The sequence below is a fragment of the Bos indicus x Bos taurus genome, chromosome 25, assembly GCF_003369695.1.
Source record: "Bos indicus x Bos taurus breed Angus x Brahman F1 hybrid chromosome 25, Bos_hybrid_MaternalHap_v2.0, whole genome shotgun sequence".
Lineage (NCBI taxonomy): Eukaryota > Metazoa > Chordata > Mammalia > Artiodactyla > Bovidae > Bos > Bos indicus x Bos taurus.
In genome coordinates, this window is record NC_040100.1 from 17,508,602 (window position 1) to 17,526,109 (window position 17,508).

The 17,508-nt window shown below is 55.6% G+C and overlaps 1 protein-coding gene across 1 annotated transcript in view; it reads left to right on the top strand.

Annotated features, from left to right (window-relative positions):
* The window catches only part of GTF3C1 (general transcription factor IIIC subunit 1), an 80,241-nt gene extending 64,106 nt beyond the window's left edge, over window positions 1-16,135 (top strand). Inside the window, exons 28-37 of the mRNA XM_027528207.1 lie at window positions 1,662-1,724; window positions 4,280-4,373; window positions 6,748-6,920; window positions 7,748-8,035; window positions 8,644-8,903; window positions 10,242-10,522; window positions 11,276-11,810; window positions 12,494-12,545; window positions 13,967-14,159; window positions 15,102-16,135. Coding sequence (XP_027384008.1) covers window positions 1,662-1,724; window positions 4,280-4,373; window positions 6,748-6,920; window positions 7,748-8,035; window positions 8,644-8,903; window positions 10,242-10,522; window positions 11,276-11,810; window positions 12,494-12,545; window positions 13,967-14,159; window positions 15,102-15,308 — 2,146 coding nt within the window. The 3' untranslated portion in view covers window positions 15,309-16,135. The remainder of the gene's footprint in view (window positions 1-1,661; window positions 1,725-4,279; window positions 4,374-6,747; window positions 6,921-7,747; window positions 8,036-8,643; window positions 8,904-10,241; window positions 10,523-11,275; window positions 11,811-12,493; window positions 12,546-13,966; window positions 14,160-15,101) is intronic.
* The last annotated feature ends 1,373 nt before the right edge of the window (window positions 16,136-17,508 follow it).

Genomic DNA, 17,508 nt, shown 5'->3' on the forward strand with positions numbered 1-17,508 from the left:
GCCATCCCCTACACCCCACGGGGCGCTCCCTTCCGTTCCGGTGCGGCCCTGCTCTGGCTCACTCGGGGCTTGCTCAGATATTGGAGTGCTTTTAAGATTGCATATTTTATGCACCAGGAAACCTTGAGATGTACGAAGCTTCCCAAGGTCATGGTGCTAGTACGCCCCAGGCCAGGATTTGAACTTAGGTGGGTCTGACCCCAGAGCCCCTGTTCTTTACAGCTCCACCCCTGGGCACCTGGAGAGGAACACACTTGAGCTTCCCAGAATCTGTGCAGTTTTAAAATCTTGAGTGCTGTTGAACCAGGCCTGTTTCTGCTGCCTCATCCAGATGTGAATCCCTTCTCCTCACCATCCTCATCAGCATAGTCCCTGTGGCCACTGTATTTCCAAATTTCTTCCTCTAGAGACGACGTCCATCTGTCAGGTCCCACTGTGAGCCGTGTGGTACCTCTGCAGCCCGCCCTCTGTTTTGGTTGGGGGTCTCATCCTTTCATTCACCCAGCAACTAGTTCGTGTCCTGCCCACTCTGTGCCAGGGCCAAGGAGCACTCTGTAGTTGCTTATAGATTTTGCTTTTGCTGCAAACTCTTACCCAGAACTCCTAAGTGCTGTGCTTTGTCTTCAGTCGTGAAGGTGTTTCAGGCAGCTTGTTTACCTACCTGTAACTTCTATCCCCACGTGTTTTTAATAAACACATGGGCCAACTTTAAGTTATTAAAGAAGACAAAGATTTGTAAAGGTGAGTTCATGACCTATCTAGAGGAAAGAAAAAAAGTTCCAGTTGTAACAGCTGACCACTAGATTTGATCTTGAGCATTCTGGCAGGCAAAGTAAGAGAGAAAAATGGTCCCAAATATTTTCTCGTTTGACTAAAACCAGTTCACATTCTTCTGAAAAGGTGTTTTGTCTTACTGCTAAATTTTAGGAAGAATTTACTATTGCAGAGATGAATTTTGACTTTAGTGTTGTAGAAACCCAAGACGTGACTTACAAATAAATGGCCGTGGGTTTTTTCATAGAGTTCTGTGGTTTATTTTTATTTGCTTGGTCCAAACACAGTAAAACAGTATTACATGGATCTCAGGGGGACTTCCCTGGCAGCCCAGTAGTTGAGGCTCCACGCTTCCAACGCGGGGGGCACAGGTTCAATCCCCGGTTGGGGAATTAACATGCCATGTGCCACATGGTGTGGCCCCAAAAAATTTTTTTTAATTTAAAAATTGCATGGAGCGCAGAAAAATAGATGGGGAGTTAACGTGTAACACGATCACCTACAGCTCCTCCCCTGTGAGGTTGTTTATTCCCGGGCTCCTTTCTGTGCTTGTTGTTCATCGTGATGAGCCCACAGCTGGCTTCCTCCTCCGGAAACAGTTAACAGTCACTGTCTACAAGTTAACATGTCCCCTTATCGCCTCAAGATGGTCAGTGACCGAACATTCCTCATTTTTCCGACCCTCGTTCTTACAACACGCTCATTCACTGGGCAGAACGCAGTGTTTTCTCATTTTAATTTACATGTATGAGTTTGAATTTTAGGGAGTTTACCAATTATTTTTTTCCAACGTTTAGCTGATAGTAGCCACCTCACTCGAGCATCACCTTGGCTCAGAAAGGTCGGCTGGGTTCCCTTGACAAGCGCTTCTTCTGTTTCCTATGCAGATACCGAGTTTTGGTGATTGGAGACAAAAAAGATCAAGTCATGAAAGAGGATGAACTTAAGAGGCAAGTACTCATAGGCCCGAGGCTTCCCAGGTGGCTCAGTGGTACAGAATCCGCTTTCCGGTGCAGGAGACTCCGGTGTGATCCCTGGGTCGGGAAGATCCCCTGGAGAAGGGAATGACAGCCCACTCCAGTATTCTTGCCTGGAGAATCCCCTGGACAGAGGAGCCTGGCGGGCTGCAGTCCATGGGGTCGCAGAGTGGACATGACTAAGTGACTAAAGAACAACGGCAGCTGGAGGCCCTGCGCCTTTTCCTTGGCCGCCTCACTGGGTTGCCTGCAGCCTGGCTCAGGGATCGGCGAGGGCCGAATCTAGCCTGGTGCCCATTTCTGGAAATACAGTGTTATTGGAACACGGCCTCGCCCGTTCCATGTGTGGTCCGTGCTGCTTTCAGGGCGGAACGTCAGAGCTGAGGGGCTGCAACAGAAACCATGGGGCCCACGGAGACTAAATTATGTGGCCCTTCATGGGAAAAGCAGGCCAACCCATCAACTCGCCTGTCACCAGCCCAGCCTGAGGACAGGTTGGAGAAGGGGTATGAACTCGTAGCCCATGAACGTCCCAAGGAAAATGCGGGTTAGAAAACTCAGCCTTTCTTTCCATCTTGCATAATCAATATTTGATTTTTAGGTCTGTATTCAGTGAAAAGCCTATTCTTATTTGAGAAACAGTTGTTTAAAATTGGATGAAAAAAATATATGGCTGAATCCCTTCGCTGTTCACCTACCACAGCATTGCTAATCTGCCGGGGACCAGCCCCGGCTGATCCAGGGTATTCGAAGGAGAGACGGCTTAGGCGAAGATCAGGCGACAATTGCTTAATTAAATGTTAATTAAGGATATAAAGAGTAATAGAATGAGGATAGCTCAGTGAGGAAATTTAGTGGAGAAAAGCGGTTGAAATAAGGATAGCTCAGTGAGGAAATTCAGTGTAGAAAAGAGGCTGAATAATTCAGCCAGAAGGTAAGAGAAAGAACGACATGGTGAGACCAAGTTTCGGTGAACAAGGCCCGCACTTTATTTTCCAAAGTAGTTTTTATACCTTAAGTTATGTATAGAGGATAATGGGGGAAGGGGTAGAGTCAGGCAGCAAACCAGGCTTTCTTCCTGCAAACTTATCATATGCAAAAGCTTAGGTGATTTGCATCATCTTCTGGCCCGGAGGCCTGTTAACATTTTAAGACCTTTTCTTCAGAAAACTTATTTTTCTCTAAAGGTGATTGGTCAGGAGCCACCCTCCAAAAGCATTAAATAAAGTTGCATTCCTACAGAGCAAAGGTGTGGTGGGCTACAACAAGAAAAAGAATTAACTCAAAGGTCCCAGGTTACAAACATTAAAGCTACTATTTACACCAATTATATTAATCAATACACTGCCAGGGACACAGCAGGTAAGGGATATGGAGACTTAGCAGCAAACATTGGCCCAACAAGTGAAAATCCCTTCACCAATACAATTTCTAATCAATCTTTTAACTACTCAAAAGAATCTGTGTTTAGACAGTTTAGAACATCTGCCTCTCACAGTTGGGAGGCTCTGAACAATCACATGTGGCCGGAAAAACCTATTCAGGCAGGCTAGAGGATTTCCAAAGGAGTTTGTAGGTTAAACACTGTCACACCCAGGAATTATTAACTGGAGCTGTAAGCTAACTCTTTTTTCAGAGAGGTAGTGGGGGACAGCCCCCCATAACGTCAGAGGTGTAGGTGAAAGCACAAAGCAGAAAGTAGGCAGACTCTGATTTTGGGGGTAGATGCTCGAGAATTTCCAGGGGGACTCCTGAGGCTCGATCCCGCCTTTGCGTGTGCCGAGCCTCCTTCCTCATGACCTTTGTCATGGGCGGAGTACCTCACGCTGGCTACCGGCAGTGATAGAATTCCAGTTGAGCTACTCCAGATCCTGAAAGATGATGCTGTGGAAAGTGCTGCACTCAATATGCAATATGCACTCAATATGCAATATGCCGGCTCCCGGCACTAATCGACTGTGTTGTTCTTGTTCAGTCACTAAGTTGTGTCCAACTCTTACCAGCCCCGCGGACTGCAGCACGCCAGGCTTCTCTGGCTTTCACCATCTCCCCAAGTTTGCTCAAACTCACGTCCATTGAATTGATGATGCTATCCAACCATCTCAGCCTATACTCCAAAAGTTTAAAAATTAATATAAATAAACCTGGATTTTAAAAAAATGGAAGCACTAACCACACATGTTCGTTGTCATGAAAACTTATTCCTAGGTTATGTCACCCCTTACCCACTAGAATAAAACTTTTTCCCTTCGAAAATGGACCAGTCAGTAAGGGGTAAAAACCACCATTCATTCCTTTTGTTTGGGTTTATGACTAGTTGAAACATTTGTATCACTGTCAGGAGATTGGAAAGATTTTTTGAGGTAGAATCCACCAGCAGGATGAGCGGTGGCCTGTGGCCCGTGGACTCACATGACCCTGTCCGCTCCCCCCTCATCTCACGTGGTCTGTGGGCTTACGTGGCCCTGTTGCACCTGCCCCCCCATCTCACGTGGCCATGTCGCTACCCGCCCCCGCATCTCTTGCAGCGTGGATGACATCCACTTCCTGGTGCTCCAGAACCTGATCCAGAGCACGCTGGCCCTCTCGGACAGACAGATGGAGATCTGCCAGTCGTTCCAGGTGGGCGTTGGGGACACAGCGTCCTTTGCAGCAGCATTCCAGGACTTGGGACCCTTCCCAGGCTGGGGGCCCATGAGGTTTCTCCTCCTTCTCTTCTTACCTATGAGGTCTCAGGGGGCCTGATTGCCCCCCGAGGCTCCAGCCAAATCTTCATTCATCTTTTTTTGTTTGTTTGGTGTTGCCACATGGCTAGCGGGATTTAGTAGTTCCCTAACCAAGGATTGAACCTGGGCCACTGCAGTGAAAGGCCTGAGTTCTCATCACTGGACTGCCAGGGAAGACCCCCCTGCCCCGCCACCCATTCACTGAAGTATGGGCACAGGATCTGGTGACCTCCAAAATCCCTCCCAGGGCTGAGGTTTTGAATCTAACTTTGAAGGCAGACAATTAGGCAGAAGGAGAAATGAGCCATGACAAAAGAACTGAGAAGCTAATTGGCTGTGTAGCATATCTTTTCCAATTATAGTGGACAAGTGTCAACATAGTTCGATTGTTAGAAAACGTCCCCCGGTGAGGAAGCTGCCTTTCTGCGGGCGTTGAGTCTTACACATCTCCTGAGAACATACTAGAACCGTGATGCTGCTTGGATTATAGCTGAATGAGGACGAAGGAGAAGGCAGATCTCCTTGACCCTGTGCTGAGCTTGGGAAAGTGGTGGGCTTAGTACTTTATAGGTGTGAAAACTTGGCTCAGAGAAGTTAAAAAGCCCATGACCAAGATCCCAGAGCTCGTTCATCAAACCTGAGTCTGTGTGGCTCCAAGGCCCCAGCAGAGAGGAGTCTGCTGCCCGAACTCATGCGTCCTTTCCCTTTTTTTTGGCTGTGCTGGGTCTTCATTGCTGCGTGGGCGCTTCTCTAGTTGCAGTGAGCACGCTTCTCATTGCAGTGGCCTCTCGTTGCCGAGCACAGACTCTAGCGTGCCTGGCTTCGGCAGTTGCGGTGTGTGGGCTCAGCACTTGTGGCCCCCGGGCTCTGGAGCACAGGCTCAACAGTGGGGCTCACGGGCTTAGTTGCTCTGAAGCGTGTGGAATCTTCCCGGACCAGGGATCAAACCTGTGTCTCCTGCATTACCCCTGAGCCACCAGAGAAGCCCTTATTTTTAATGATCACAAAAGTGTGTTCCAAGTAGGCCTTATCTACGTTTGTATTTAATCTCACAACCTAAAATTCAGCTCCTACAGCTTACATGACGAAGTCAAGCCAGTTTGGAACCTGAAGGAAGAAGTTAGAGAACAAAGGGCTGGTGGTGTTTCTTATCCCGCTGATGTGTTTAGATGGATGCTGTCCCAAACTTTAGGGCGTCTCAGAGTCAACTGGACAGCTCTTAGAGCACATGGACCCCAGGTCCCACCCCCGGAGACCATAGACCGGAGTGGAGGGGGCAGGACCCCGACAAGCTGTCCTGCCCAGTAGGAGTTAGAGCTGGCACAGCCTCAAGGGTGGGTCCAACCACCTTTTACATGAGAAAGTCCAGCCCCCAGGGTACAGCAGGAGCCTGGTCCCTGCGTCCCAGTGGGGCCTTGTCCCAGCCTCACTTTTCCTTCCTTCAACTCTGTTTCCAGGTGGGGCCTGGACTATAACAGTGGTGCCAAAGGGCTGTCACTCTCCCTGACTTCCCCAGGGCATGGAAAGACGCATGAGAGAGGTCGCCTGACCCCAAGTGGGATGCAGAACCTTTCTCTAGGGACCCCCACCCATGGCAGCAAGGAGTGGGAGGTCACAGGGATGAGGTTAGGGAATTCTTTGAGGGTCCAGTGTTAGGACTGGGTGGTCCCCCTGCAGAGGGAAGCCATCAGGGCTTTTGAGGCAGGGAAGGACATGTGGTCCGATGTAGGCATAAAAGGGCTACATTGCCTGCCATGCAGAGCGGTCAGAGGTGGGGGCAGGGAGCCCCAGGTAGAAGCCGGAAGAATAGGCAGTCACAGGCAGAAGCAACGTGGTGTGACCCAGACAGACCGTAGCACAGCCTGGATGCTTCTGGAACATACTCAGAGTAGATCGGCCCAAGCATATCTGCCGATGGCTCAGGTGGGAGCTGAAGGATACCTGGTATCAGAGATGATTCTGCGTCGGCTCCCAGCGTCCATACATCCAGAGTAGGCGCGGGTGCAGCCTGCCTTTTCCGCCTGCCTGTCCTCTGCACTCTCTAAGGGGATGTGCTGGTGGGTCAAGGCTGCCCACGGGGCTGCGGGCTTCTTCTGGGCTCTTCCCCACTGCACCCCAAGTGTCCGTTCCGGCCTCCCAGCCTCTCCCGCCCCCCGCCATCAGCAGCCTTCCTCCGTGGATGATCAGCCATGGCGTCTGTGTATCCACTTCCCACCCCCACGCCCTGCTGGCTGGAGAGCCCCGCTTATGCCTGGCCTGCTGTGTTGCAGACCTTCCGCCTGTACCGGGACTACAAGGAACAGGTCCTGGTGAAGGCCTTCGTGGACTACCAGCGGAGGAGCCTAGTCAACCGGCGCCGGGTCAACCACACGCTGGGCCCCAAGAAAAACCGCGCTCTGCCCTTCGCGCCCATGTCCTACCAGCTGTCCCAGGCCTACCACAGGTGAGCAGGGAGGGTGGGCCTGTCAGCCGAGGGAGCGGAAGTGACGGTGTCCTTCTTTGTCAGCAGGCAGGGCAGCCTGGGCCCTTTGGCCTCTTGTGTGAGACCCAGCCTCTGGGACCAGCCTCCCATCAGCGCGCGTCCTTCCTTGTCCGGGAATAAGGTTCATGCCGGCGGTCTCTCGTAAGGGGGCATTTACCAGTTTTGCTGGTAGTTTGTTTCCTTTTTTCACATCAAGTTGGGTGAAATGAGTGTCCAACAATTAGACCGGCTAAAAGTGCACCCTCCTGGTTGGGAGTGACCTCAGTCCCTAGTCCCACGGCTCAGAGCTGTACCAGGCTGTCTGCCCTGTGGACTGACACACTTCCTTTGGAAGCCATCGTGTTCAGACCCAGTTTGTGGCTCATCAGCAAGAGGGTGTTTTACGAGGAATGAAAGTCCCCCCTCTGAACAGAGGCGAGGGCTTGCGTGCAGGCACCGAGTGGAGACAGACTGAACACACACGCCTGTCCCCTCCCCTCCAGAGGGGTCCAGGGCTCGCCTTGTGTAAAGCTGACGACAGAACGCACATTCATCTTCCCCAGTTCAGCACCAAGGGGCCTAGAGTGTTGGCTCGGGTGAAGAGTCACAGCACCTCCTTGAAGGCGCTCCGGGGAGCGGCCTCATGGAGCCTGCAGCACAGCGCCTTCGTCTGAGATGGAAAGAGGGCTTCCGGGGAGAGGCCGGCGTGTGCAGTGTCAGCGGCTGATTGGAAGCGCCCGCGGCCCATCCACCCCCAGGCTTGGGCACCCCGAGCTCAGAAAGGCCCTCCCCTTCTCGTCCTGTCTTAGGATTTTCACGTGGCGGTTTCCGAGCACCGTCTGCACAGAATCGTTCCAGTTCTTCAGCAGACTCCTGGCTGCGGGCAAGCGGGACCAGGCCGATCACTTTTCCTTCAAAGACCAAAACTGTGGCGAGCCTGCGAGCGACCTGGTGGCGTTCTCTTTGGACGGCCCTGGAGGAAACTGCGTGACCGCCCTGATCCTTTTCTCCCTGGGCCTTGTTTCTGTGGACGTCAGGATCCCAGAACAGATCGTCGTGGTGGACAGCTCCATGGTGGAGAACGAGGTCATTAAGAGGTGAGGGCCACAGGCACCGTCACTTGCCCTCAGGCTGGGCGTCTGCCGTTTTATTTGCTCACTCATTCTCGTTTTTATTCACTCAACAAACACACTTCTCTGCCTTGTGCTTGGCATCATGTGGACCAAGACAGCAGAGTCTCGGCAGTGGTTCCCAGGAGCTGTGAACTGGGAATTCCAGTGCAGCGCCTCCTGATGATGCCTCTAGGCACCGGGGGACCCACAGGAGGGGACGGCTGGGCTGGGCCAGAGAAGGACCTAGGACAGTGTGGCCAGGAGGCATGGGGAGGCAGAGAAGAGGGACCATTCCTTGAGGGCTTGAGAGCTGAAGTGGGGTTTACTGGACAAATGGGTGTCTTTTGGACAGAGACCAGGAAGGGTTTCCAGGCAGAAGGACCAGCCCTTGCAAAGATGCAGGTGTAGGGAGTGGGGAGGGGAGTGTGGGAAGGTGGACGAGGCGGGTAATCTGGACACCAGGCCATGCTGACCTGACCTCAGCCAGATGCCAGGGCCGTCCAGGGCCCGAGCACCGCTCCCTGAGGGGGCAGCCAGACCAGCAGAGAAGGCTCCGCCGGGCTCCAGCACCCAGGTCCATTGTCTGCTCCCAGCCTAGGCAAGGACAGCACCTTGGAAGAGGACGAGGACGAAGAGGAAGACCTGGACGAAGGCTCGGGGGCCAAGCGCCGGAGCATCGAGGTGAAAGCCCACCAGGCCTCCCACACCAACTACCTGCTGATGAAGGGCTACTGCGTCCCCGGCATCGTCAGCAACCGCAACCTCAACCCCAACGACAACGTCGTCGTGAACTCCTGCCTGGTCAAGTTCCGCCTGCGCTGCACCCCCAAGCCCACCAGGCTCGCGCTCACAGGTGAGCGCCGCCCCTGCCCACCCAAGGCCCAGACCCCCAGCTCATGGCCAGGCTCCCAGGGCTGCCTGGGGAAGCCACCGCTGACCAAACCAAAAGGAAAAGCAAAGGAAAACCCCTCCTGTCCTTAGCCGCTGACCGGGGCGAGGCGGGCAGTGGAGGGTGGGCGCGCGGCCCGAGTTGCCTGCTTGTTTGGGGAGCCCTGGGCTGTTCCTGCTGTGATTAGCGCTCAGCGTGATCTTTTTTACTTAAGTCTTTTGACCCCTTGCTGTGAAAGCTGAGTGTTCCACTTATATCCATTACCTCTTATCTCCTTTTTTTCCAGTTTTTACACGTTTTTGAGTTCTTGTATTGATTGTCTCTGAAACGTTAATGACTTACTTTCACCTCCGTTTCCTGCACCCTCGATATCAGGCACTCTCCTCGCTGCACATATAATGAGAATGCTACGGCCTCGTCCCTGCCCTTCTCACCCTTCCCTTCCCTGGCCCGTCTGACTCGCCTTCATTTTCACGTGTTGAGGAGTTTACTCTTGTAGCTAGTTTGTTTATTTTCGGCTGCACTGTGTCTGCATTGCTTTGTGCGGGCTTTCTCTGGTTGTGGTGCTGCGGCTCCTCACTGTGGTGGCGTCTCTTGTTGCAGAGCACAGGCTCCAGGTACAGGCTCAGTAGTTGAGGTACACGGGCTTAGTTGCTCCAGGGCATGTGGAATCTTCCCGGACCAGGAATCAAACCCATGTCCCCTGCATTGGCAGGCAGATTCTTATCCACTGGACCACCAGGGAAGTCTGGGGTGTCTAGTTTCGTAACCACGATCAGTATCCCACGCTGTGTTGGGAGCTTGGCCTGGGCAAAAATGTGGCGACCTGAGGCCTGTGGTCTTAGCAGAGATACCTTGTCCAGGGAGTACCAGAAACCAGCCCCGGCGGGTGTGAGCAAAAGTGGGGATTTATGGAGAAGTCCCAGGGTATCTCAGAGGGTCTCAGAAGCCGTGAACATGTGAGCATCAGGAAGGGTGGGCCCGAGGCAGCCAGAGTGGAGGACCGCCGCCCCCCACTCTGTTCAGAGGCCCCAGCCCTGCCTTTTCCCCTTCACTGTGAGTTGTGAGCAGGAGAACCTTATGGCCCCGGGGATCCAGCTGGCTGCAGTCAAGGGCCCAGAGGCATGTATCAGGAACCTGACTGCCAGGGGCCCAGCCGTGTCCACTCAGAAAGCAACCCCTTGACTTTTGGAAAGCAGCGAGTCCATGTTGGCGTGCACCTGCCTCGGCATCGCTTGTATACTGGTCTGGGGAGGGGAGGAGGCCTCTCAGGGCTGATGCTGGTCCTCCCGGTCTCCACAGACCCTTCTCTGGAGGAGCTGACGGTGGGGCCCTCCTGCCTCCCTGACACCTTCACGAGGCTGATAAACAGCCCGGAGGACACCTGCAGCTTGGAGGAGTTCGTCCACCAGGTGGCGCTGTCTGGGTACCAGCCCGGAGACGTGTTTGCCGCCCTGGAGATCCAGGAGGCCATTGCAGCAGCTGGTTGCTTTGGGGTGGACCGGCTGGAGCTGAGCAAACAGTTCTTCGCCTTGGCCAGGACAGACAGTGAGCGCACCAGGACCTTCACAGACTATGTCCAGGTGAGCTGTGCTCTCAGGTAGCCCGCAGAAGCAAAAGCAGGAGTTGCAACTCCTGGGCCAGAGGCATGCTATGGGTGGGCTTGGTTTGGGGCGTGTGGAATTTTTTTTTCAAAAGTTGAATTGGTTGTCAACATTGAAGATTGCCTAAAACCCTAGCTTCTCCTGAAAGTTAGAAGGTCCGTCTGTCCTCTCTGGGGCCTGTTTCTTCAGCAGAGCTGGCTGGAGCCTCCCCCTACCCAAGCCTTGGGCCTCGTTCTCCCCCAGCTCTCTGCTGTCTCCAGACTCCCTGCCGCTGATCCGCAGTCTCGCTGCTTTGTTAGCACAAGTCCGTGTACCCAATGCACCGTGAGGCCAGACAGAATGAATCAACAGGGTGTGGAGCAGAGAAAAGTTAATTGCAGGGCCACGCCAGGAGACAACAGCTCATGCCTTAACAACCCTGAGCTCCTTGAAGGGTTTCAGCAAAGCATTTTTAAAGGGCAGGTGAGGCAGGGGCATCACGGGGTGTTGTTTTTGCAGAAGCACTGGGGCCTCGGGGTGTTGAGTCTGGGAGGAGATGGCCGGGCAGGAGACTGGTAAGGTCACATCAGCTTTGAGGGTGCAACTGTGGTTCCAAGAAGTCGAGGCAGAGGTCACCTGCCCTAAGGAGGTGGACTAGGCACTGGCTCAGGACGCTTAAAACACTCAGGCAGGGGAACGAGCCCCGATGCCCCTGGGGTTCCCTGCAGACCCCTCTGTCTCCCCTTTCCCTAGGACCTCTTAGAGCACCAGCAGGTGCTGGAAGTCGGCGGGAACACTGCTCGCCTGGTGACCATGGCCAATGCACAGCCCTGGCTCCTGCACTCGGTGCGGCTGAAAGACAAAGATGGGGGTGCTGACCTTCAAAGAGACGACCACCGGGCCAAACCGCCCGAGGGGCCTTCCAACGAGGACAACCCCCCAGAGAGGCAGGCACCACCCTCTCAGAGCCCCCAGAGCACCAAGAGACGTGGCAGCTGGGCCGGCGCTGACACAAACAGCCAGGGCGGGGCTGCTGACCCCAAGAGTGCCCTGGAGCCCCCCGCAAAGAGGCCTGCACTCCAGGACATACGCTTGGCCCCCAGCCCAGGGCCCAGAGCAGAAGAGGAGCTGGGGACTCTGGCACCTGCCCTGCTCGCGGCTCCTGAGGATGGAGGTGCATCGGAAGCCGGGCCAGGGGACCAAGAGGGTGTCGAGGTGCCCAGCTTCCCAGGCCAGGAGCAGCTGAGCTGTCAGGCCCAGCTTCCAGAGGCCCCTGAAGACCCCAGAGGTACCAAACCCTGTCCCCACCCCACCTTCCCCCACCCGCTCCTTCTCTGTCGGGGCCTGAAGGGCCCACACCACCTTCCTCAAGACCAGGAGCCTGCTGCTGGTCTTGACGGAAAGGGGCCTTTGCGTCAGCTTTCCTCGGCCCCGACTCAGCGGGAGTCTCTTGCCTGTTGATACTCGTCTTCCCCCTAGAGGGCAGGGGCCTCGTGCTCCTTAGCCAACCTGTGAATTAATTACAAGGACGAGGCTCTCTTCTGGTTCTGCAAAGAGGCATTTCCTGAGGTGTCCTTACCAGGAAGCTGGAAGGGGAAGGGTCTCGCCTCCCAGGGGACTTGGCAGGTGCCCCCCACCCCTTTCCTCTCCTCTGCTGGAATTCTCCCAGGGATTTATACACCCAGCTATGTGGTCAGGGCTTCTGGAGAAGGATAGGCACTCGCTTGCTCCCCTGGGTTGGGGGCATCACCGAGCCCTGGGCACAGCCCCCAGACTGGCACCCCACCGTCTGTCCATCTGATACTGTCCTGGGGGTGCAGCCCTCACACCCCGCCGCCCCGAGGAGGGAGGTGCTGTCTCTGTGCTCATGGCCTTACCGCCAGACCCAGAAGGACCCGTGGGACGAACGGTTGGGGGAGAGACGGGTGGGCCCCACCTCTGCAGTCTCCCACGCCTCTCCCCTCTTGTCAGGTCTGGCAGATGGTTCTGTAGCTGGCAACCTCTCCCAGGTGGCATGGGAAAGGTGAGTGTGGTTCAGGCTCCAGCGGCCTGGGCTGGGAGGGGGCGATGAGAGCCTCGGAGGGTGGTGCCCAAGGTCCGGGGTAGATTATTACCTGGAGGTCTTTCACAAAGGTTTGTCAAGCACAGCACTTCTCGGCCAGGGGTCTCAGACACCTGAGGGACCATGGGTCCCTCTCACCAGAGACCAGGCAGGCGCTCCTTGCCCAAGGTGGACGAGGCCACAGTGCTGACGGCTGTAGCGCCCCGTGTGCTGGGAACAGTGGGTGTCACGGAAGTCCGAGGGGTGCCTCCCACAGTGTGTGCATCACCCTCGGCTTGAAGGGCCGTGTTCTGCTGGCTCAGGTTGGGCGGGCCCCGTCACATGGTCAGAGCCAGGTGTCCAGCTGGCCTGGGGTGTCCCACACTGGGACCCTGTGTGGCAGACCTGTCACTGCTTTAGTTTTTAGTAAAAACCTAAGCCAGTCAGACTTCCCCAGTTGCTCAGACGGTAAAGAATCTGCCTGCAATGCAGGAGACGTGGGTTCAGTCCCTGGGTCGGGAAGATCCCCTGGAGAAGGGCAACCCACCCCAGTATTCTTGCCTGGAGAATCCCATGGACAGAGGAGCCTGGCGGGCTACAGTCCATGAGGTCGCAAAGAGCTGGACACGACGGAGCAACTAACACTTCTGAACCAGTCACTGCTTTAGTTGTTAGTAGAAACCTTCTGGAAGAGTGTGCCTGGAACCCCCGAATACAACACCGGCAGACCTGCCGCACACGGACCTGTGAGCTTGGTCAGAAGGGGGTGCGGCCATTTGTTGTTGTTAAATGAAAATAAGCTTTATGATACCAAGTAATAAATACAAAGATGCAGATAGTTCCATTTTCTTCCAGATGTTTAGGGTCAACTTATAACAAAGGCAGAACTGAAACCTACTTTCAGTCCTAGGAAAAAGTTCAGGGGTCCTTGTTAGGTTTGGTTGGGAGGTTGACTCTTTTCTTCTGCATTTATAACTTGCGCATTTTTAGAATTGACTTCAGAGCACCAATAGTCATGCAAATGCTTAAGCGGAAAAGAAGTTACATTAAGCAGAATTTACACCGTATGGGAAACCAGGGGACCAGCTACTAGGTTAAGAGTCTTGTCAAGTCTTCCCTACAAAAGAAAAAAATAACCTGCAGGTTCTGTCAGGTCCCAGAGGGAGCTGGTACATCTAGAAGTCCTGGCTCTTCCCCGCCCCACCAGTGTGGGGTGATGAGGGGGCTGGGGCCCGTCCCTTCAGGCGGCAGGAGAGCCAGAGGCAGAAGAACAGGAGGGAGGGGGTCCTCAGCCCCGCCAGTGGGCTGGGCTCCCGTCTGCCGAGGTGGGGGCCCCGTGGAATCCGCTGTCTCCCCTCCCCACTAAGCCTGATGCCCGTTTCCCCCGCCCCCACCCGCCGCAGGGACTGTGAGAGCGTGCGCTTCATCGGGCGCCCGTGGCGCATCGTGGACGGCCGCCTGAACACGCCGGTGGTCAAGGGCATGATGGAGGCGGTGCTGCACCACATCATGACCAGGCCCGGCGTGCCCGAGAGCTGCCTGCTGCAGCACTACAAGGGCGTCCTGCAGCCGCTGGCCGTGCTCGAGCTGCTCCAGGTGAGCCTCGGCGGGGAGGGTGCTTGCTGGGACCCCGTCCCCACTGCACCTTTCCTCTTCCGGGGTCTCAGAGGGCGGGGGGCAGTGGGCACGTTGGCTGAGCTCTGGGGTCGGCCACTGCTTACCAGCTCAGCCCACAAGGGTGCACTGGCCTCCTCGCAGAGAGCCAGCTCCTCAGAAGTCTTGGGCCCCTGGTATCCTCCCCCCGCCACCCCCAAAGCTTACTCCCAACCCCTGCCCAGAGAGGTCAGCCCCATTGCCCTCTGAGGCCACTGCGCCGGCTGAGCCCCACGCCGATTTCCTTCCTCCCGCATCTGCTCTTCAGCGCTGCCAGCGCCCAGCCCCAGTTCTCAGCACTCAGCCTCCCACAGCCCCCACCCCTGCCCCGGGTTCCCGCCCCAGCTGTGCCTCCCAGGTCCTCCTTCAGCCCCGAGCTGCTGCCTAGGCTCACACAGAAGCATCCCTGGGGTCTTACCTCTGACCCTTTCTCAAGACCCTGGTGCCCACAGGGACCAGCAGGTAGGTGAGTGACCAACCCTCATGGGTGGCAGGGAGAGTTGGTGAGGTGCCCACAGTCTCCTAAGGGCAGCTCAGCTTGATGGCCGCCCTGGGCTCCGGCCATGTGTGCACAGGAGTTCCAACTCCTCGACAGAAGCAGGAGCAGGAAGTTCAGTGCACAATTCCCTGCACTTCACAGCAGGTCTGGGCCAAATAACCCCGTCTGGAAGCCAGGTCTGCAGCCCCTGCTCTACACAGGACCGCTGTATAAATGCTGGCCACGACCTTCTCTCTCTCGCCCTGGGCTCTTGCTTAAACCCGCCTGGTCAATCCCTGCTCGTCTCTCAAGGCCACCCTCCTGTGTCTGTTCTGGGAGGCTGCTCTGGGTACAGAGGACGTGGCCCTTAAATGCCCCTGGAAATCCGTCTGTCTGTGCCACTGCAGGGGCTGGAGACCCTGGGCTGCATTAAAAAGTGCGTGCTGAGAAAGCCCGCGGCCGCTTCACTCTTCTCGAAGCCGCCGGTGGGAGAGGCGCCGCTGAGCCTGGACGAGAGCCCCGTGGTGTTCTACGAGCCCACGCTGGACTGCACCATCCGCCTCGGCCGTGTCTTCCCCAACGAGGTCAGCTGGAACAAGTGGGTCCACCTCTGAGGCCCATGTGGTCCTGGCAAGCCTCCCGGGAATTCTCTCCTGGGGGCCTCTGCCCACGTGTGGGGGCGGCCTAGCAAGGTCGGGACCCAAGGATTCCTGCATCCCGCCCACGGGAACACTGTGTGCCCAGCCCGGCCCTGGCTGTGGTTTCTGGCCTGGAACTCTGGACGGAGGACCAGCTGGCCGCCTGCTCCCAGCCCGTCCACGGCCAGCCTTCAGGACTGTGCTTTGTCGCCCCCGGAGCTGGGTGGGGGAGCTCAGCGATGCTGCTCCCCACCTGCTCTCCTCCTGTTTCCAATCTCTCTGGATCCTGGGTTGTAGTGAGAGGCCCCGGTGGGCTGGTCCTCCAAGGGCTTCCGAGATGATCCTGCCCTTCGGGAGCAGAGCCACCTGCCCAGGCCCTGAACCTTCTCTGGATATCCCCCCGCTGGCCAGTGAGGGGTCAGAAGCTGTGGGCCTCAGGGGTCTGCCCCATCCACGCAGATTCATGTTCCAGCTTCTGGCCACCCCATCATGGAGGACTCTCTGTGCTCCTCAGAAAGCCCCCCTTGCTCTGAGGGACAGGGCCTCGTGGGGACATGTCATAGAGCGCGGGCTGGGTGACCCCCTGCCAAGGCCGCCATTGAGACTTGTTCCTCTGGAGGCAGGACCCCTGACCGCTGAGCCTGCAAGCCACCCGCAGGACTCCTGCCACCTGGAAACGGGGAGTCCTTACAGGTTTGGGGTTTGTCTTTTTTTTTTTTTCCCAGCCTCTTTCCTTATTGATAAAAAAACCCTGGCATGTATTTATATGTTTTTTTTTTTTAATTAAAGCGAAGTAAAACGCATTTCGTTTTGTATTTCCTAAAGAATCTTTGATCCACCGGGGGCTTGTTGTTCTCCACCATGGACAGCCGGGGATAGACGTTGTCGGTAAAACCCAAGGAACAGCTGGGTGCTGGGGGTGAGCTCGCTCGGCCCATCCTGGCGCTGCCTCACCGCACGCCACTGCCTCAAAACCCTTCCTCCCACTCAGCCGGGCCCCGGCCTGTCCCTTAACAGGCATCCGGCCGCACTCAGGCCAGGCCTGTGGCCGAGGCAATGCCGGCAGGCTGCTGAGGTCGAAGCCTGGAGGGTGGATTTGGCCCACGGCTGGTCTCTTTCGGTCACAGTATTTCTTTGTTGTTTTTTAGTTAGTTACCAACATTTCTTTAAAACTGGAGGTTTCACATTTAAAAAAAAATCCAGAACTCTGTCTTCTCTGGAAAGATCTAGAAATACTGCATGTGACAGTCACAAGTATGGGACACGCCCCCCCCCAGTCACGGCTGGCCCGCCCCCAGGCCAGGTCTCAGGCCCATCAGAGCTCCTCTCACTTTAACCTACAGCTCATGGCCTGGCCCACCTGGCAGCCTTGGGTTTCCAGCTTCTCTCTGCCAGGGACCTGGTCCCCGGGCCAGACTCTAGGGTGACAGGGCAAAGAACAGGAGGCATGGGGTCCGGAGTCTTGAGAGTGAACCGCCCCCCACCCCCAGCACTGCCGAGACCTGGCCAAGTTTTGGCATCATTTTTTTTTCTTTCCTTCTTTATTCGTTTTTACTCTAAAGTGAAAAAACAGCATTTGGGGTGATCTGGGTAATCAAGTAGAACAATGGATATGATTTGCTTTGTAAACAGAAAATACAGATGATGATTGTGTGGGACTGCATCTCGTGGCGGGAGGAAGGTAGGGTTGGGATCCAGTCTTGATGTTCCCGTGTCAGAGCCTTGGTTTTCTCATCTGAGAAATGGGGATAGACCGTCGCCCTCACAGGAGGGCCAGATGAGCTGGAGAACACCAAGGACAAGCACGTAGCAGGACGCAGTGAAGTCTGTTTCCTTCCCTGTGTGCCCAGGTTGAGGGGCAGTTCGGGCATGTGTCTAGGAGATGGGCGAGGAGTCAGCTCTCCAGTGGAGAGCGGGGGTTTCGGTGACCCACATTCCCACATCTAGGCATCCCGTGCAAGGATGACTTCCTCCTTCCCTCCCGCCCCCACCCATCCCATCAATCTGTCCGTGTGTCCATCCACCCCCTCAGCTAGCCCCCACCCAAGGTAGCTCTCTGCCCTTCTAAGCTCTGCACCCAGGGTTTGCAAAACCGGAAGTGTAGACCAGAAGCTATGAGATCAGATCAGGGCCAGGCAGGTAATATAAAGTGGCCTGGTTAATACCAGGCAGGGTA